The 21,848-nt window shown below is 36.0% G+C and overlaps 1 protein-coding gene across 1 annotated transcript; it reads left to right on the top strand.

Moving 5' to 3' along the window:
• On the top strand, positions 1-16,627 carry LOC128529016 (cGMP-dependent protein kinase 2). Its single transcript, XM_053502304.1, has 18 exons — positions 1-482; positions 1,471-1,637; positions 1,744-1,857; positions 2,721-2,826; positions 2,981-3,044; positions 3,130-3,207; positions 3,568-3,662; positions 4,020-4,088; positions 4,174-4,272; positions 4,966-5,116; positions 5,262-5,398; positions 5,885-5,974; positions 6,148-6,289; positions 6,462-6,625; positions 12,679-12,801; positions 13,860-13,922; positions 15,595-15,661; positions 15,782-16,627. Exons 1-18 carry the CDS (start codon positions 1-3, stop codon positions 15,875-15,877), a joined length of 2,307 nt encoding a protein of 768 aa, XP_053358279.1. The 3' UTR covers positions 15,878-16,627.
• The last annotated feature ends 5,221 nt before the right edge of the window (positions 16,628-21,848 follow it).

Below are 21,848 nucleotides of genomic sequence, written 5' to 3'. Positions count from 1 at the left end.
ATGGTGCGCAGTGACTCTGTGGCCATGGGGAATGGTTCGATCAAAGCCCCTCGGCTGGAGGAGACCTGCTTGGCCTCAGGTATTAAAGAGTCGCCGGTGTGGGAGTCTTCGGAGCAGCTGAGGCTGAGGATAGCCTGGCTCGAGGAGGAGCTTACCCGCAGAGACCATGAGCTAAGAGCCAGAGAGCTTCAGCTGCAGGCTCTACAGAGGGAGCTCGAGGCCAAAGTGTCTCAGATTGACAAGCTTCAGGATGCCATTGGTCGCAACAGCCTGCGCCACTCTCCACCACCGAGGCAAAGTCACAGGCTGCTCAGTGTCATTAATCAGGGCTCAACACGCTTCCACAGGGTTGCTGTAGAAGTTCACCGCCGACTCAAAGCCAAGGAGGGAGTTTCTGCTGAGCCAACGTCTGGAAAATTCTACAGCGGCCACAAAATCCATCATGTGTCTACAGATAGAAAACGTATCCGTAAAGACTCGAGGTGAGTTCATTGTCAAGCTTTGTGATCCCTCAACTGAGCCATATTTCATAATTTCTTAATCAAGTCACTAGACAAGATGGTGACTTGCTTGAAGAGGGAAACAGCTGAAAGCTTTGTAGTGTCTTGTTCTCAGCTTAAGCACAAAAGCATGGATTACCATAACACACTATAAGGGGGATGGAGAGGCTGAAGAACACAATGGGCGGGCCATCAGTATGCAATGGGCTGGATCATTACTGTTTTCATTAAGCAGGCCGTACAAATCTCGGCTTTAATTCATTCAGAAGTTCCATTTTAGGCTAATGGACAGACCCTGTTCTTTCAGATGTGGTAATGAGAGGAGCCCCGATGAAGAAAGAAAAAACAGCTCACTGTAAACATAAACAAAAAATCAGTGTATGATACTCTTAAGTTTATCTATACTGTGGATACGTACTTGAAATACCCGCTTGTTTGTTCAGACAGTATAGTAGAACAAACCCTTCATAAACCCGAAATATTTTTATCATTTTCTAAATACAAATTCTTATTTTTAGATATTCTTATATTAAATATCACGAGATTGAAATTACTGATGTATTTTTGCTCCTGTTTTTTTCCTGGAATTTTATTTTGTTGGCAAATCATACAACAGCAAATATTAAAAATAGGCAAGACAAATATGTCGTTTTTCTAATCAATTCTAGTGGGAGTGGCAAGCATGCTGTCTTCTGTTTGTCAATATCAATCAAACATCAATCGATCAATTAATCAATAATAATAATAGTAATACTTTAATATGAAGAAGAATTTCACACATTTATACTAATTGCCCAACGACCCTGCATTATACAGTCATGAGCAATTTGTGGCCTGTTATTCATAGCAGTTAATGTCCAAATCTAGAAAGATTGACATTTCTTAGCAACAGTTGTAGTAGTTGTTGCCATATTAAATTTGGTATTCTCAATCCAAACATGTAAATTTTCCTGTGATCTGTTTTCCTCAGCACCAAGAAACTGATCAATGAAGCCATAATGAACAATGACTTTCTGAAAAAGTTAGAGCCCCAGCACACACGAGAGATGGTGGACTGCATGTATGAGAAAATCTTTACTGCCAATCAGCTGGTGATCCAGGAAGGAGAACCTGGGAACTATCTCTATGTTCTTGCAGGTCAGCCTTTGACTTTTTATCATCAAGCAGCTTTTTCTTTTATTTTGAGTGGTTTCAAAAATATTTATATCATTTTGCTGTTCTTTACTCCATTGTGCATACACAGAGGGCTTTTTAGAGGTAATGCAAAATGGGAAGCTCCTAGGTCAAATGCAGCCTGGAACTGCTTTTGGAGAGCTGGCCATCCTCTACAACTGCAAGAGGACTGCCACTGTTAAAGGTGAATGTGTGGTGTAGGGAGTGATAGGTTATCATGATATTAGATAAGGGATGAATGCTAATATCTATCACTATCTTCATAATGAATTATGTAGGATTAAGCAGTGCAGTGGTCTCATTGATGGAATAACAATGACTTGCTTCAATGACTTGCTATGACCATTTGATAAAAAAAAAAAACACAAACACTAACCATACAATTCTAACCATACAATTCTGTTGTTTCTAACTGTTAGAAACAAAAATGTGCAATGTGTACTTAATCGAACAATATGTCTTTAGTCTATTTTCTTTTATTTTTAAAGTCATTTTGGAAGAGGGACTAAAGAGTAAATAATCTTAGTAGATACAGTATTAAGTAAATAGTCTTCTTTAGGTTCATTACACCAGCAGCTTAGTTTCCTATACTGCTTATGATGTGCTACAGATAGGCCAGCGAGATGGGCTGTAAATCTTACTCTAAATGAAGTTAAAATCATTCACTGTGTAATCACCAGCAAGCTGCATAAATCTACAGTCTAAAGAAACAAGTCTTAGCATCGCTTGTCACACCTTACAAGCCATGCTGTTGAGCTCTTGTTAAAAACTGTTCATGAGTAGAGTTATTTCTATATCTTAAACTAAGAGAACATTCATAATTTAGTGTTATTTGTTTCCCGTTTATTTCTTTACTAAAAAAAAGTATAAATAGTCATATACCAAAAGAACAATGATTGATATTTTACAAATAAAACAATCACAAAAAAAAAAAAAATCACAATTTATTGTATGCAAGTGTGAATAAGGTTATAGGCCTTTATTGATTTGTGCATTTTCCAAAACCATTTATTGCTGTTTATTTTTTGTGTTTGTTCTTTATCTTAGCTGTAACAAAGTGCCACATTTGGGTGCTGGACCGGCAAATGTTTCAGAGCATTATGATGCGATCTACTCAGGCCAGACACGCAGAGTATTTTAGCTTCCTGCGCAGGTGCAATTACATCACACACACACACACACACACACACATATATATATATATATATATAAGCTCTTATTGTGGATATACTTTGCTTATATGTACATTGTTTGAGAGACATATGCTTACCCCATTTTTGTAATTACTGATAAACTTTTTTTTTCAGTGTGTCTTTACTGAAGGACTTGCCAGAGGAGAAACTTGCCAAAATTGTTGACTGTTTGGAAATTGTAGGTATTCCAGACTCTTTTATCTTTTTATCTTTTATCATGATTCTTGAATAAGGACGTCCCTTTTATTTTATCTTAATTGTAGGATTATTTTGACAAAGGCGAGTACATTATTCGTGAGGGTGAGGAAGGGAACACATTCTTCATTATTGCTAAAGGGACGGTAAGATTTTGTGTAAAGAAAAACAAACACTGCACTTTCACAAATATATATTTTTTTGGCATGTAACAGGCTTTAAAAAATCTTTAGTATTTGCTCCTTAAAAATGTGCATATGTACAGATATATACATATAGTATCTGCTTGTACAGTATTATATGTTAAAGTTGTGTGATTAAATCGATTAAGCCATTTAATCAATCTTTTGTTAGTCAGTTTAATTTCCTGAATCATCTGGTCAGCTTTTGATTCAGAATCAATTCATATTGATTTGATTTTGATTTCAAATGCAGTTGACAGTATACATGTGATTCACAGCTCTATTATATGTAAGCATAGTAGACATCTACATATTTTGGTGCAGGTTTCAGTAACCCAGAGCACAGAGGGATTTCCTGAACCACTAGAGATTAAAACCTTGGGAGTAGGCGATTACTTCGGAGAAAAAGCTCTCATAAGGTTTGGCTGTTTACTCATCCCCTCATTTTCACCATTGGTTTAAATATACATAGACTTTGCTTTTCCATACAACGCAACGAAAATTTTATTTTAATTGCTTTTGTTGGACATTGTTTTGTATGCAGTGAGATTTTTAGGTTTTTTTGCTGAGAATGTTATCTGAGTCTACAAGAGGATGTGGGTGACAGAATGCTAGTCATCTGAGAATTTATTTTCTCACACTGTGCCATTGTTTAAGACCAAAGCCTCATTGCCTCTAATGGCAACTCTGACAACTCAGAACCACCTTTCTGAAGTTTTATCATTGTTAAAAGAGTTTCATACATACAGAATTTTCTTCCTTCTTTTATTATTCAGTGAGGATGTTCGTTCAGCTAACATTATTGCAAAGGAGAATGATACCCAGTGTTTGGTGGTGGACAGAGAGTAAGTGACTACAGCACACACTCCAGGCTGTTTTTAAAAATCTGATTTGACACAGTTTATAATGCTTTCCGATGGCTTTTTCCAGTAACTTTAATCAGATGGTGGGAACTTATGAGGAGCTGCAGGCATATCTGCGGGAGTATGTGGAGCAGCTGTCTATAAGCGATGAGAGGAGAAATGCAGTGTAAGCACCACATCTACATATGCTCAGATGCGTAATTGTTAAATGGAAAATTATGATGATTATTACTACTACTAATAATAATAATCAGAATTATAATAAATTGCACAAGCTATTTGCTTTATTACACAGAAATCACAGATACACTCTGGGACACAAAATATATACTATAAAGTCAGTGAAATGAAATGTAATGAAAGTTATTTGTCAAAAAAAAAACTATAAAGCATTCCAAATGAATACAAATAATGAAAAGTATATGTCAGTGATTCAGCTATATCATGTAAGGAACTGAAGTGTAACAAAGTTAGCTCTGCATTACCAGTTAGACGCTTTTGCTAGCTAACCAGCATGGCAACTAGCTTCGCAAGAAACTGATTAATGGAATTGATGCTGGTCTAAGCTGTGTCTTTATACTAGGAAATGACGGGCAACTAAACAAAAGATATTCTGCAATATAGTCTGTTGCAAATAGGAAAAAACTTCACTAGCATGCCAGCAGCACTTGATTGGATTGAATGATTTTGCAATATTTGGGATGTCACTACCTCACATTTTGCTTAAATTGTAACCTGCTATCAAGTTATAGTTGCTAATCAACTTTACTTTCTTATATTACACATGCTTACCATAAATGAGCACTCTTAGCTTGTGGTTGTGGGTTATATTTCTTGTGTGTTTGCTTTGGCACTGCAGAATTCAATCTCCTCTGCGTGAGCGGGGCACGGAGACAGCTGAGCTGCGCAATCTGCGGGAGAAAGCCGCACGACTGTCTAGCAGCTCTTTCTTACACGAGCTGCAAATTGTGGCCACGCTAGGCATGGGAGGCTTTGGCAGAGTAGAGCTGGTGAGAGCATAGCCACCAAAATAAAAAAAAAGCACCAAAACTTGATTATGTTCCTGAACAACTTTGATTCACTAGTCAAAATTGCAATCCAAAATGGTACAATCCTTTAGTCAAGGTTGTGTTTGGATTGCACTGTTTATCACAGGTGAAACTCAAAAATGAAGATACTACTTTTGCTTTAAAGTGCATTAAGAAGAAGCACATTGTTGACACTAAGCAGCAGGACCACATCTACTCTGAGAAGAACATTTTGCAAATGAACAACTGCAACTTTATAGTCAGGTAAGGTTTTATTGAACACTCAGAAGTAAAACTGATCTGTGGTTTACATTTACTACAGGACTAGATTAACTAAGTCAATAACAGTGTTGCACAACAGAACAAATATTCTGAATGCTCATTCCTCACAGTTAGATGATGAGCTTGATTTGCATATGGAACACCTTTAGAAGGTTACAAAATATCACTGGCCTCATACAACACACTAAGTTTAGTTATCTCAGGATAAAGAGGCCCCAGTGTACATTCAAGTGTTTGGGTGGCAAATATGGGTGACTTTGGGAAGTTACTAAGGAACAACCTGAAGAATGTCATTTACTCTTGTAAAAGAGTGTGCTTTAGCTTGATATTTGCAACCATCTTTTAAGCCTTTCTAGACAAAGGTAGTCAGTTTACTCTGTACAACAACATCACAGCATACTATGTGTTTATATCCTTTCTGCCCTTTCTGTTTGTGAAGATTTATTTATTTAGTCTTTTTTTTTTCAGATTGTTTCGGACATTTCGGGATAATAAATATGTGTACATGCTGCTCGAGGTCTGTCTTGGTGGAGAGTTATGGAGCATTCTCAGGGACATGTGAGTGTAGGTTATTTTTACACTGCACTAAACTCATTATGGCTAATATTCTTTATCAGAAATATAGTAACATGATTACTGACAGTAATGATTTAGATAAACATTACTTTGCTGCAACAGTAATGAAATTTAGGCTCATTAATTAGGATTTTTCCATCTTTAATGTGATTTAGGGGTTTCTTTGAGGAGGCCACTGCACGATTCTGTATTGGTTGTGTACTGGAGGCCTTTGATTACCTGCATGGAACGGGTGTTGTTTACCGAGACCTGAAGCCAGAAAATCTACTTCTGGATACAGAGGGATATATCAAAATGGTCATTTTACCTTTTTTTTTTTTTTTAGAATATTAATTGCGTGAAATTATTACAAGGTGCACTCAAGGTGCAAAATATTTAAAACTTTTTGAAAACAATTGCTGAGATTTTAAAAAAGGTATAGTCATATAGCATCTATAATTTTTCTCTTTGTCTGCTTGTTTGTTTCCAGACTGATTTTGGCTTTGCTAAGAGAATTGGTTTAGGAAAGAAAACCTGGACGTTCTGTGGAACTCCAGAGTATGTGGCCCCTGAGGTCATAATGAATAAAGGCCATGATTTTGGAGCTGACTGCTGGTCCTTAGGGATTCTCATTTTTGAACTCCTCACTGGCAGGTAAGCATTCTGTGGCAAAATAATGTTATTTTTATTCATTCGTAGTATCACATTCAGAAGATTTCTAGTCCCGCACTATAGCATTATGTTTTATGGTTCCTGCTTCTGGGTAATTTATGACCTGATTAAGGCTTTATGACCATTCGATGGCTTTCGGAAAACGCTTCACAGCCATGATGCCTAAAAGAGATTTACGATGAACGCAGGCTATTAGGGTTGTATAATTGGAGAAGCTGTAACAGTGTAGCTGATCATGAAAGCTTCATCTGACAATACCTCATTTTGCCTATATCTAAATAAAAGTGAACAATTTGTGTAGAGAATGTAAAATAAAGCAAAACTACTACTTTCTACTTACTTGTGCCCCAAGTCTTTGGGACATGCTGGAGAAGACTTCATGGAGTGCTTCGATTTTCTCGTCATCAATACAAGATCTCGGTTAAAGTCAGTGCAGCTCTAAACATGTCATTACAGTGCATTAGGTTGTCAAAACAATGCCTTGGTAAATGTTGGCCATAATCACAGGTAAAGCTGGTTCAACAAGATATTAAAAATGAACATCATAAATTAATGTTTTAATATTAAAATAACTTACAGAATAATCATTAGTAAAGTCTTCTAAAATCACCCGTCTAATTAACATAAACTAGGACAAATGCGTTTTCATGTACAGTATAAGTATTTGTTTGTTTAATTTCCATTTTTTTTATATATGGAACAGTCACACTGACAGTACATATATACCACCAATTGCTCAAACAACTACATATGAAATGCATGCACATACACCTATGAGACGCGCGCAAATATACACAAACTCTCCGCAAACACACACAAACTCTCTGTGCACACACACCTATAAGATGCGCGCACACACACACGAAGCCCCCGTGCACACACACACACACCTATGAGACGTGCACAAACAAAGGTAACTGTAGCGGTTTAGGGAACGAGTTAACAACGGATCTTCACTTTAGCGGAAAATTTTTCAGTCAACTCGAAATTTTTTTTATATATTTATTATAATTACTATCGAGGACGACGTCATATAAATATGACACAATAATTTTAATCCCTTGTGTTATATAGGCTAGTAATCTGTAAAAAAAATAATAAATGAATCAACAAATAAAATAAAATACATATCCGTACACAGAGGTGTCAAGTAACGAAGTACAAATACTTTGTTACCTTACTTAAGTAGAAATTTAATCTATACTTTACTGGAGTAATTATTTTTCGGCCGACTTTTTACTTCTACTCCTTACATTTTCACGCAATTATCTGTACTTTCTACTCCTTACATTTTAAAAATAGCCTCGTTACTCCTATTTTATTTCAGCTCGTCATTCAAACGATAACAAAAAAAAAAAAACATCGGGATAAATCGCACCATCCAGATGAAGCGAATTTGATTGTGGTTCGATGAGAAGTATAAACATACCATTCCGACACCCTAATGGTTGGTACGCGATCTATCGCACCTGCACATGATGTCACATCACACACTCCAGCAAGTACATTTGAATAAATTAGCATTTTCGGTTGATAACGTTGTGATAGAGACTCAAGATTCGAGCGAAATGTCACAACCAAGCACCAGTGAGGAAGGTAACAGTAATTATATATATATATATATATATATATATATATATATATATATATATACATATATATAAAAATTATTTATCACTTGGATTAATCATTCATTCTGACATCACTAATGTTTATTGTAGACAACCATACAAGGGTAATTGTTACTAAGCCTGCCCTGGGTACACTAATTTTCTTGTATGTTGCCCTCACACATTCCTGCAGCTAAGCTTGGATGTACATTTACATTCCAATGAAGTTTACCGATGACATGCCTCTGAAGTTTGACTTTTTGCACCATTAAAATACTTATAGGCAACTGGTTCTCATATCATCTTCTCCATAAAACAAGTTATTGCTCAGTAGTACACATATATGGTTCTTTAATGTATTTGCATTGTACTAAAATGCATTTTTTTTCAATTGCCATATACAGTATCCCAAATCACTATGGCCGTTAAAAAATACAACAAAAAAACAACACATTTTTTTTTTGTTTAATGAGGTGTTATTGCAGTATATAGGCCCGTGGCCCAGCCTAAGCTTTTATCCTTAATGACAGTACACTAATATATGTATATTAATATATGTATATATGTGTTTATAGATATACTCTCTGCATTCCCTTCCAGCTGTTAAGTTATTCATATTTATTCGTATATATTTTCATATTATTGCACATCCTGTAAATTCAACCATATATAGTTTCTGTATATCTTTATCCCATATACTTATTTTTAGACATATCTGTATATCTAAACTTATTCACTCAATTAATTCATCCATCTCTGCTCACTTTACACTGTATATTCATTTAAATTTATACATACTGTATATTCTTCTGTAAATCCAATTCATACATAGCCTTTATTTTTATTATTTATGTATAATATATATATATATATATATATATATATATATATATATATATATATATATATATAGATAGAGAGAGAGAGAGAGAGATCTGTATATATGTTTATACCCCACTGCTAACTTACATTTCTGGTTAGATGCTAACTGCATTTCGTTGCCTTGTAACTATGTGCAATGACAATAAAGTTGAATCTAATCTAATCTAATCAAATCTTCCCCCCCCCCCCCCCATGTTACTTTTACACTTTAAGTAGTTTTGAAACCAGTACTTTTACACTTTTACTTAAGTAAAAAGCTTGAGTTGATACTTCAACTTTTAAAGAAGTCTTTTTAAACCCTAGTATCTATACTTCTACTCAAGTAATGAATGTGAATACTTTTGACACCACTGTCCGTACAGTACATCTTAATTGAATCATTTATTCATAAGGTATAACCGTTTCAATACGTTATACATTTTAAAATGGTATAATGGTAATGCTATATTTAATGTCCGTAGCGTAAAATTTCCACAGCAGCAGCAACAGGTATCTTGGTGCTTGTTACTATGGTAACGCATGGAGGAAGTGACGTTGCAGGGTGTTCCGAATAGTTGAATTTTGTAGAGCGAACTTCCCTTAACAGACATTCCCTGCACATGGAGTAGGGAGTAGTGATTTCGATGTACATGGACTAGGGCTGTAGCTATCGAATATTTTAGTAATCGAGTATTCTACCAAAAATTTTATTAAGTAATCAGATAAAAAGTACTTTTACTTAATTAAACAGCAATGTAAAATATATAAGAGAAACAAAGATTCATTGGTTTTCTGTTTTAAAAAAATCTACTTTTATTTTTTAAATGCATACAGCATTATATCAAAAATAAACATTGTCATTATTCACAGTACAAGGAACAGTTTATACCCCTTTCTAACCTATGCGGTTTGACTCATGGTGAGATGCGGTGGTAGATGGCGTGATTGCCCGCCGACGTTCCGCAAAGGTCTGCGAGCTCCGCAAGCTTCCACGAGGTCCGCCAAAAAAATTATACATGTTTTTAAAGCGGCTTAAACATGTTTAGTTTTTCGCGTGGAAAAATGGAAACGTAATCACAGCGCCCACACTCGCGGTGAATCATGATGATCCGTACTTCCGGCCACCGCGCGAAACCGCGTAGGTGAGATAGGAGTACTAAAGTTGACTAAGATTAATTAAGTGCATTACAGTGCCATACATTCTAATTTTAAAGCCTTTTCCCAAATGCAAAAAAACTAAAAAAAAAAAAAAAAAAGGTATTTTAATGACTTTAAAACTAAGGGACACGTTGAAAAACATAATTATACAAAAACACTAAGCTGTGCAACTTAACTTGAAACTAAATCTACAGCTCAGGCATAACATATAAGCCTTTACTGATAATTTCTGTTGTTTCCTCTTGCTAGTTTCTTCGTTTCTTGGCTCGCTGATAATTTTATCGCTCCCTTCCATTTTGCAGCCCACAACAGAATGCTGATGCTCCCTCAAATCAATACACAGCTAACTGTTTGCGTCTCCTTTCGCCTTTTGGGTGACGTAACCGCTTCTTCTTCGTTGGTGTTCACTGGCAGCTTGCATCCGGAAGCTGTGTCAAAAGCGTCTGTCAACAAATAATTGCGCGAAAACATGATGCAAGCTTTTAAAATTAATTAAAAGAAGCTTCGAGGCAGAAGATTTTGCCTCGATCATTTTTTGTAATCGAATTACTCGAGTTACTCGAAGAATCGTTTTAGCCCTAATATGGATTTGCTGATTCATTCTCCCTGATTAGTGTTTTATACCGTTATTGTATATATATATATATATATATATATATATATATATATATATATATATATAGGCTATATATATATAAACCGTTATTGGCTTAACGTAGTCAGCTTTGAAAAAAAAAGAACAAATCATTTATGAACGACCCATCACTAGAAAGCACATTTCACAAAATTAAAAAAAGTAGTTGCTTACATTGTAGGGTCCGACATATTAGCCACAGATTCCGTGCTTCAATTGTCCTTTTTGCAAATCATCACCCGTGTTTTCTGCTGCTGCAATATTCAGACCTCGTTTGGAAAGTTCTGAAAATGCCTTGTGATTGAACAGTGATGATTATTATACTGCCCTACTCCGTCTTCTAAACTGTCCAACAGGCTGTTTACAAACCGCTACCAATCAGTGAGAATAAAGCGACAACTCCGAACACTGAAATGACTTCTGTTTAGACTGAGAATCATGTATCATGTTCAGGGGAACCTTAGATTACGAGCATAATTTGTCCCAGAAGCAGGCTCATATTCCAAAACACTCGTAAAGCAAATTGAATTTTTCCATAAGAAATAATGGAAACTCAAATTGTTTGTTCCACAGCCCAAAAAAAAATAAAATTAACCTGCACTTTACCTTTAAAAAAAGTACAAATAAATCCAGACGGATAAGTGTTTCCGTTTATGCGCGCAGGCGCTGTGTGTGTGTTTGGGTCTGTTGTTATGTGTGCGCACGTGTAATTTGACACTGTGCCGGTTCACAAACGCACACACACTAAAGGCGAGAGAGGGAGTGTGTGAACCGGCACAGTGTCAAATTACGCGTGCGCACACACATAAATGGATTTTTTAACCTTTAATAAAAAAAGTGAAAATAAATCCTGACAGATAAGTGTTTCTGTTTATGAGCTGTGTCTATGTGTGTGTTTGGCCCTCCTGTTATGTGTGTGCGCGTGTGTAAAGGCAAAAAAGAGAGTGTGTGTGAACCGGCACGGTGTCAAATTACGCGCGCGCACATACACAACCACAGGCTGAGTGAGAAAATGGGTTTTTAACCTTCTTTAGCTTTACACCGCAAAAACGTGTGTTATAAGAAACAGTATACGTGCGCTGTACAGTACACATGCACTTACCAACACAGAATAAAACATGTTTTACACACACTTGGTCACATATTTTATTGTAAACAGTACACGCATGCACGAATGTTGATTATACCAGTAAGATCCAGCAGGGGAGACGATTAACTACAATTCCGCAGTGCAAGAGAGAGAAAAAACATTGACTCAGTTGTGATCAAAACAAGAAGCAAATGCATGATACATGATACTCAGTACTCGTAAACAAAGACTTGCTCGTTTTTCAAGTCAAAATTAATAAAAAATCTTTGCTCGTCTTGCGGAACACTCACAAACCGTGTTACTCGTAATCCATGGTTTCACTGTACTGTGTTTGCGTGCACGTGCATCTCATAGGTGTATGTGCGCAAAGAGTTTGTGTGTGTATGTGCGTGCAACTCATGGGTGTGCGTGCATGGCAAGTTTGTGTGTGCGTGTGTGTGCGGAGAGTTTGTGTGTATGTGAGCATTTTATATGTAGCTGTTTAAGCAGTTAGTTGTATATATGTATGTGTGACTTCCATACAGTATACGTGTATGCAAGTGTTTCATGTGTATGTGCACAAGTGAAGTTTGATTTAAGCCCTATACGCGCCTCATACATATCAGCAAATTGTGTTTACGCCTACAGGAGTCTTGTTTACACATGACTTAGTGACATGTGACTTCTCCACCTGTCCCTCCAGTCCTCCTTTCTCAGGATCCGATCCTATTAAAATCTACACAATGGTGCTGCATGGCATAGAGAAGGTGGACTTTCCCAAGAGGATAGGCAAGCGCCCAGAGGACTTGATCAGGAGGCTCTGCAGGTAAATCATTATATATCTACCTGTCGTGTGACATTAACTCTTGTAGATATTTACAAGGTGAGCATACAGTCCTTCCCTGAATACCCACAGTCATATTTCAAAAACTATATTGTGGCATTACCTAGACCACTAAATTTATATATTTTCTATGCTTGTACCTAGATTTGGTGTTCAAGTATAAGTTTAGATTTTTAAGTATATGCTTGAAATCAGGGAAACACTTTATGCTCTCACTGTATGTTTGAATCACACATCATTTTAATCAGAAGAGCCGATGCATTAAGTATACTAATCTTTTGATTATATAGTTATTTATGTATAATTGTACCAGAAGATTAGAGAAATACAAAAAAAGTATTTATCATAGTGGCATTTATCACCTGGCTTTCAAGGGGGAATAAATCCCTCAGTTCTTAGTGTAAAAAAAATAAATTTGTCTCCATGGCCCAAAATAATGATTTACTTGCACAAACCAGACTGGATTTATTTACACCGAGTAATAGGTATAGTGTATAAATTTACAACCTAATAAACATGTCTGCCATTTAAAAAAACTGAAAACACTTTCTGTTTTTGAGATTGCATGAACAATAGGTTTGCTAAATGCATATCCTGTCATATTCATTTGTTCAGATCGCCACATACATCTTGGAGTGCATGGAGGCTCTGGTCTCCCCCACAGTCCAAAGACATGTATTTTAGTCAGATTGGTATTTCCAAAATGCCTGTAATATAGAACTGGGTGTGTGGGTGTGTGAGTCTATGCCATGCAATGGGTTGGCACCCCAACCAGATCCTCCACCTTGTACCCTTGACTGTTTACAGGACAACAAATGAATTTTATAAATACTGTGAAGTATAACCATTATATAATGCTGGTTGCAAATATTTTTATTTAGTTAAAAATCAACAAGCGCAACCTAGCTTTATGACTTTTACTCAAGTCATCTGAGATAAATATCGGACATAACTTCATTAGCACTAAATTCACATATATTTGTTATTGATGCTATTTCTCTAAGCTACTGCTGTCTTCTTTCTGTTTCTGTCATGTTTAGGCTCAATCCTGCTGAACGACTTGGCAATAAGAAAAATGGCATCATTGACATCAAGAAACACAAGTATGTTATGTTTTACCTAAAAAAATTCCTGCTCGTTAAATTGAGATTCTCTTTTTTTTTCATATGGGTCTTTGATGTATTATAACATCTGACCCAAAACCTTACAACATTTATCCCACAGTTCATTTATGTTTTTGTTTTAATCTGGCCAACATGGCAAAAAAAAAAAACATGGTAGTGTCTTTCTTACTTCCTAGATGGTCTCTTTACCAATATATTAGCACAGCTACAGGTCTGTGTCACTCGGTTTCTCTTGGCACAATGGAGAGCAGATGGAAGCCTTCTCCAAATTAGCCCCTCTCTGGCAGAATTGTCAAAAGCAGACCAAGAGCACATTCACAGAGGGAACAATTAGAGGCCGGAATGAGAAACACAGCTGTTGCCATCTTCAGCAGAACAGTGGAGCTACAGAGAGAAGGGTGATGCTGACGTACTTGGCTGATGCTTTAGCAACCATCATAGTGTTAGTGCCTGATATACAGGTGCTCTGCACAGCCAAATCATAAGCGAGAATGGTTTAGTGTGTTTAGGCAGAGGGAACAGTGTGAAGTGTTTTTAAAGTAAATAAAAGATTTATATGCCCTCCGATGGATTGGCACCCTGTCCAGGGTGTACCCTGCCTCGTGCCCTAAGCCTCCTGGGATAGGCTCCAGGTCCCCGTGACCCTGAATACAGGATAAAGCGGTATAGAAGATGAGTAAGTGAGTGAGTGATAAAAGATTTATAAAGATTAATAAAAATACATACTGACAAAAAACTGACATCACCTATCTACAGGTAAATATACATTCCTTCCTGGACGTTCATGTATCATTAACCAATTCTCAAAAATAGTTTTAACCTATATACACAATGTACACTTTTTTTTACTCCTATACATTTGTGCAGTTATCTAATCAATCAATCATGGCAGGAGTGCAATGCAAGAATGGAGATACAGATTAAGTGCTTCAGGTAATGTTCATCTAAAAAAACATAAAGTATGATCTCTGTATCTTTGATTGTGGCATAATCTTGAACTGTCCAATTCTGTTCTCTGTACCATTGTGTGTAAACTCTAGAGGCTGTTGTGTGTGAAAATCCCAGGAGAGCAGTCGTTTCTGTAATGCTCAAGCCAGCCCATCATCCTTTTACCGGCATCCATGCCACTAACAAAGTCAGAGTGTCACACCTTTTATGCATTCTCTTGTCTGATATGGACATTAACTGAATCTTTTTACCTGTATTTGCATTTTTCCATTGCACTGCTTTTTTCCATTACACTGCTGCCACATGATTGGCTGATTTAGATAACAGCACAAATGTACAGGTGTTCCTAAAAGTACATGGTATTAGTACATAATACAGTGTACATTGCATATAGGTTCTTTAGAAATGGTCAATGATGCATGAATATCCAGCAGGGAATGTATTTCTAAATAGCTGATTTCAGTTGTATGTACCGAATATAGCAGTTGTTATTGTATACTTTTTGAGAGCCTTATTGAATGTATAGTATTGAGTGCACTTCTGTGGGCTTCATGTCTAGTCACTCTTGTTCCTTATCCACCAAAACTTTTTTGATTGATCTCTGTGACACTTGTGCTTTTACTAAAAACAAAATAGTTTGTAGTAACTGATGCATTATGTGTGGTTAATGGAACAGAAAGACATTTCATGACTTCTTTCTTAGGTGGTTTCAGGGCTTCAACTGGGAGGGACTGAGACGACGTAAGCTGACATCTCCGCTGAAGAGAGAGGTGAAGCATATTCTGTCCTTTAAAACTTTAATGGTTTTTGTTTAAAATAGCATTTTGTAAAATCATTGTTTATGTTGTTTATTTATTTTTATGGTAAATCTACTGTTGTATTGACTATAGTTAAAAGGGCCTCTGGACCACAGTCATTTTGACATGTTTCCACCCGAGCTGGAGGAGCCTCCTGATGAACTTTCTGGATGGGATAAGGACTTCTGAGAGTATTGTTGCTTATTGTGAAGTGAATAAGCATGGATTAGTGAAACTACACACTACACTACGAAAGCTGAAGAGCTGAAAGAATATTATGTATGAATTTACCAAAATTACAAAATGAACAAAATGTGTGCATTGATACACATTTTAACAACTAACCACTGTTTGTTATGTCCCTGTATAGACTTTAAAATACAAAACAAACTGATAAATGCTATGACAGACTCCTGCTGTAAAATACCACCAAGCAACCATTCCAGACAGCATCAGCAAGTTCAAGACCCTACGACTGATGACTACTAACACACAGCACACAATGTAATTAAACCACTGCTTTAAACCTCCATACAGTAATGGCAAAAAAAAAAAAAACTTTTGTTGGCTAATTAATTTATGGACTAACAAAATATTTAGTGCCAAAACCTTTTTTTAAGTAAGGTTTTATAAATATGGATACGGAGACATATGTTTCCTTTCTGCCACATAGCATTGTAGTAATTACTCTTTTTTTTACTTGGAAACCAGATCTTCCTGAGAGGTGCTTCTTATCATCAAGAGGCAGTGCTCTACTTTAATGGTATTAACTGCCATCCAGTAAGCCTCATATCAGTGTCTTTATTAGGCTTGGATTTATAGTATTATATATATGGTAAAATCAGCTTCATGTAATTTCTTTCCCAATTTTTATTTTTCTAGTATGTATTGTACTAGACAAGGGAATAGAATATATTTACTTTAAATTGGACTCTAAGCAAGTCTAAAGAAAAAGGCGATAGAGAATAAAAGTTTTGTATGGACAATAAAATGTCCTGGACAAAATTTAAATGTCAAAATATAATTACATTATTATTATTATTATTATTATTATTATTATTATTGTTGTTGTTGTTGTTGTTGTTTATGAATATACATATTGTGCCTTTTCTTGTATAACGTACATATAAATGCACAGCCATGGCAAGCTTATTATTCCTTTAAAGACAATAAAGATTCTATTGCCTTCTTTTTACACTGTAATGGTTGTCCATTATTTTGCATGCCAAAAGAATAACTCTAAAAATCTCTTTAATAAGATCAAGTATGTGCCTTTACAAAAAATATATGCTTTATTTTCCTAACACTTAATTATTGTTAATGCAGCAATGATGCCCTCTGTTGATAACTAAGAGCCAGGATTTTAGTCAGGTAGGAATAGTGCTTGGAGAAATTTCTGGAAGCTCGCCTGGCTTGGGGTGTGCTGCTAAATTGTTGTATGAACTCCAACTTATAATGTTGTATTTACTGCATGAAGATGTCAAATATTAACCAGGTTTACAGCCACTCTGCAAACCGGCCTAGTGGAGTTGACCATATTTGAAGTGCTCAATAGTTGCTTTATTTCAGAATTATCTTTGGTTTATATCGTGATGTGCTGGTAGTCGGCGTATGAGTGGCACAACAGAAACGCACGCCCCCTGTCGTCGGGAGAGCGCAAATTGTCTGTACTCACTAGGTTAGAGGGCTGGCATGACCTCTGTATTAACCTTGCTGGTGATGCAGCGTTAACAGCGACAGTGAGTTGGCTTGCTGGCTGGCTTTACATTTCTCGGATGAAGCGGTTGTTAGCCTTCACTCTCCCGTATCTGTCATGTCATGTCATAGTGATGGAAAATAAACTATTCTGAGTGGGAAAATGCGAAAATGACTACAATATTGTAAAACATTGGATTAGCGGAGATACACTTTGATGAACCTCTTGTGTGATAAATTATGTAACAGTCAAATGATGCAAGAATGCGCTTCACAAAGCGACCTGACACAACTTGAATAGGATTTAAAATGAATTGATAACCTTGTGTTTCAGACATTAGAAAACGTTGGCTTAAAGAAGTTCCACTAGAGGGAGACACAGAAGTGTTATTGCCATACATTTCACAGGAACAGTACTTGACCTGTATTCTCTACTACAAGAACTGTTACAAGTCTGTTTAGCAATTTGCTGGTCTTTAACTTCATTGTGCCTGCTGAAGATAATATACATATTTTCACTTTTTTGGTTCTATTTGCTAAGATGAAGGTATTTATATGGTGTGCAGAAATATGCTCACATACAAAGTTCACATTGAGTTTCTTTGTAGACTGAATTCTAGAACTAAAAACCCTAGGCTAATTTTTTTTTTTTTTTTTTTTTTTTGCTATTAACTTTAATAATACCTTTTTGTAGGATGTTCCATTTTAAAGACAAACAGACAAATGCAATGCTTCAGGAGTTGGGGAGACAAAAAAGGGGGGGCACGGAATAAATACGTAAACACACAAAAAAAAATTATGCGCAGTTAATGTTTACACACATGGCTTCAATTTACATGAAACTAATCAAACTAGGCTACATTTTTGTTTGATTGCAGGTCAAATTTAAATTTTATTTGTCACATACAGTCATACACAGTACGATATGTAGTGAAATACTTAAATGACTACCTGTAACCTTACAATTTTTTAAACAATTGACAAGAAATAAGAGAGAAATAGAAAACACCATAATTAAAACCTTTAAAAACCTTGTAATCTAACATATCTCATTTAACGTAATGTTCATCTTATTAAGCAAAACAATTGTAACAGTGATCAGTGCTTCAGCTTTTCCTCTAACCATGACCACTTAGAGAATGAAAATTATGAGCTTATCTGCATCACACTCAATACTGTCCATCAGACATTTTGACCTAGAGGTTATTTTACTTGGTCCAAGACAAGATGCATTATAAATTCAGTGGTAATTATAATTTAATAGTACAGTCTTTTTTTGAATCTCGTCATACACTCCAGATCATCACTAAGGATCCAAAGTCAGACTTATTGAAGGAGACTTTCACTGTTCTCTCTGCTGACTTTAGCCAGATGAGAGGCAACTGTGTATTACCTCATTAAACAACCATACAGTACTTATCGAGAGAAATTATTCACATTCCTGAGGTTTCTTCAGTAACCCTGAAATCTTCAGTAAAGAGAATGAAATTGGCATTTAGAGAGTGATACTCATGGTAAGCTATCAGTCAGCAGGCATAGTTTTTCTTGGAATTCTTATGAAGGAGGAGAGAAGGTCTTGTGTTTTCCCTCTTTGGAAAAAAAAAGCAGTCTCTATCTGGCGCTCAGCCAAGGTCTGCATTTGTGTGTGTTTGTATCTGTGTGTGCGTCTTTTATACAAGTGTGGGCTTTGGTCTGAAGTGGGAGCAGCTTATGACATTTCTGGAAAACCCATCCAATTGGCAAGCAATCTGTAAAGAGTGCCAAAAGGCAGGGGTAAGCCAGTGTTAAAGCCAGGCATTAATTGGGTTTCCTCCCCACAGCTTTGACTATCAGTGAAGTATTAATCAAAGCACGGCATTTTTGTGTTTAGATATCCAATCATGACAGTTCTCACCATAATAAAGTAAGCCTGCTGCCTTTTTAGTTTATGCACAGAAAAAAACTTTTATTTAGGTTATTTAGCTATCAGAGTTTATGTACTGACATAATTTAATGACAGCCTGCTTCAAACACTTTAAAGAAATTATATTATGGGTGATTCTACAACAGATTTTTTCCTATTTGCAATAGGAGCCTGAGGGAAAAGCTTCGCTTATATTTTCTTAAAGCATAAGTAATCCCTGGTGTAAATCATTAATCTGTAGAACGTTCCAACCTTTCTTCTGTGCATCTGGTATCTCTAGATACAGAAGTCATACTTTTATGACATATTTTATGAGTCCATTGTGTTAAAGCTGATGGAATGTGGAAAGCAAGCTCCAGCCAACCTGAACACTGAGCCCTCCCTTAAACCTACAGTACACAGCAGGCTGCCTGCATTTCACTCTGCAAAAAAATGCTGGGCTTTTTCATATAGTTAAATGAACCTCTCTGTTGACCGTAGATAGCAAATACCTTGGTACTTATTGTACTGATCACAGGATAATGTTAAATATTGATTGTCCTCTTGAAGATAATAAAAATATCATTATTATGACAAATGCATTCATTTAAATCCTCAAGCACTCACTTTAATTTCCTTTTTTGGGCAGTAATGATCTATGCTTGGTCTCACATGGGATAAAACAAGCATATATAAAGGTTAGCCATTTGTTTTAGTCTTAAACTTCCAGGCATTTTGTAGCATGCACATTACCACACCTTAACAATTGATGGAAGTAATGTCAAAGGGTGCCTTTAGCATGAAAGCAATTGTGCAACAGAATTGCAGGATGATGTCACCTGTATGATACCTGTTTAAAGCTCGTACTCTCAAATATTTTATTTATCCCAGGAGACTTAGGGCATGAGGTTTGGTATACCCTGCAAGTTATGCCAATCCATTGCAGGGCACACGCACATTTGCACAATATGGGCAATTTGCCTAATCTGCATGTCTTTGGAAGGAAACCAGAGCACCCAGAGGAAATCCACCAATCAGGGGGGACATTCAAACTCCATGCACACAATCCCAAAGGGGGAATCAAACCCTGACCCAGGAGGTGCAAGGCCAGTTTTACAAAGTCCCTCTATTTTTTTTCTTAGAATAATAAGTTCATCTTAAATATTCTGTTTATTCTTATAAACTTAAAAAAAGTTGCATTCGGTGACTGACTAAAGTCTGGAGCGCAGTGACATCATCAACGCTGAGTTCTCTTCTCAGTGCTCCCCTTTCAGTTTCTACTCGATTGTGAGTCTTTTCCCATTTCTATGAAGTAATAATATTTCAATGTTTTATTGCAAAAATATCATATCACACCAAGACAACTACATTAGCAAGAGTGGATGTTGGCTAAACCTCTCAAAGATTTCTTAGCTTTTTAAAATCGTGTAGACCCACAACCATTTCCTCTCTTTGTTTTCCAGCATGATATTCATCACTCTGGCATGCATAATAGCCTATTTTCACTTAGAGGATGTTGTAAGCATTTGCTTTTAAAGGCCTTCCTGCATCCAATTAGGTCATTTCCACCGTACAGAATATTAATGTGTGACAAACTCAGCCTAAATTTTCCCATTTCTTTGATCTTAATAACATAATATTAAATATATAAGCTATGATATGAACCTCAGCAAAAGGAGGGATGGTCTTGAGATGGACACCTGCTTCATTTGAGTCAAACATAAAATCATTATTTGTACTTCTATTTACACCCAACACAAAAGAAAAAACTCATAAGGTCATATTTTCACTAAAGAGCTTCCTTTGTGTTCTATAGAGAACACAACTATTCCTCAATGATGCAAACTAATTCCCAAAACAAACTATTGCATTATATTGTGTTAATGTATACTTCATAAAGTATAAGTATCCAAAGCACACTGATTATGACTTTATAATATATATAACTATATAAGATTATTTATAAAATATAAAAAATAAACAAAAGAAAATGTGTTAAGCACAAAAAACTATGATATGAATGGGTTAAAATTAAGATTTTTTAACACATCCGTGCAAAATATTTTAATCCTGTAATCAAGGTTCATGCACATGCACACACACACACACACACACACAGATTAGACCTTATGGCTAACATGTGTATGTGTTATATGTTAAGATTAGTTTAAATAAATAATTAATTCTGGTTACCCTGTGCCATGTAATCCAGTCCTGGCTTAATCAAACTCAAGTATCTTGCTGCTTCATTAGTCATTCAGATCAGGCATTTGAAAGCTAATACTGCCTTGAATCAGGCATTGGCTCATATTAAATAAAGTCTGCAAAGAAGCTGATATGATTGCAGAGACTGGCATGGCAATTACAGTGCTACTTAAAGGGAAACCTGTAAAAACAATACAAAACTGATACAAGACCATGTTGTTTTTGCTTTATCAAGCTGTGCACATGTGTCTAAACCCACCAACATAATAATAGCCCACACTAATCTGCAGCGTTTAATGTAACAATCCTAAATCATAATAGTTTTCCCACAAACTTTATAGCAGTTGCTATAAGCTGCAGATTTTTTATTATATTTGT

This window comes from Clarias gariepinus, chromosome 8 (assembly GCF_024256425.1).
Source record: "Clarias gariepinus isolate MV-2021 ecotype Netherlands chromosome 8, CGAR_prim_01v2, whole genome shotgun sequence".
Lineage (NCBI taxonomy): Eukaryota > Metazoa > Chordata > Actinopteri > Siluriformes > Clariidae > Clarias > Clarias gariepinus.
The sequence above is the reverse complement of the archived record's forward strand: the minus strand, read 5'-3'. Positions and strand labels throughout refer to the sequence as shown.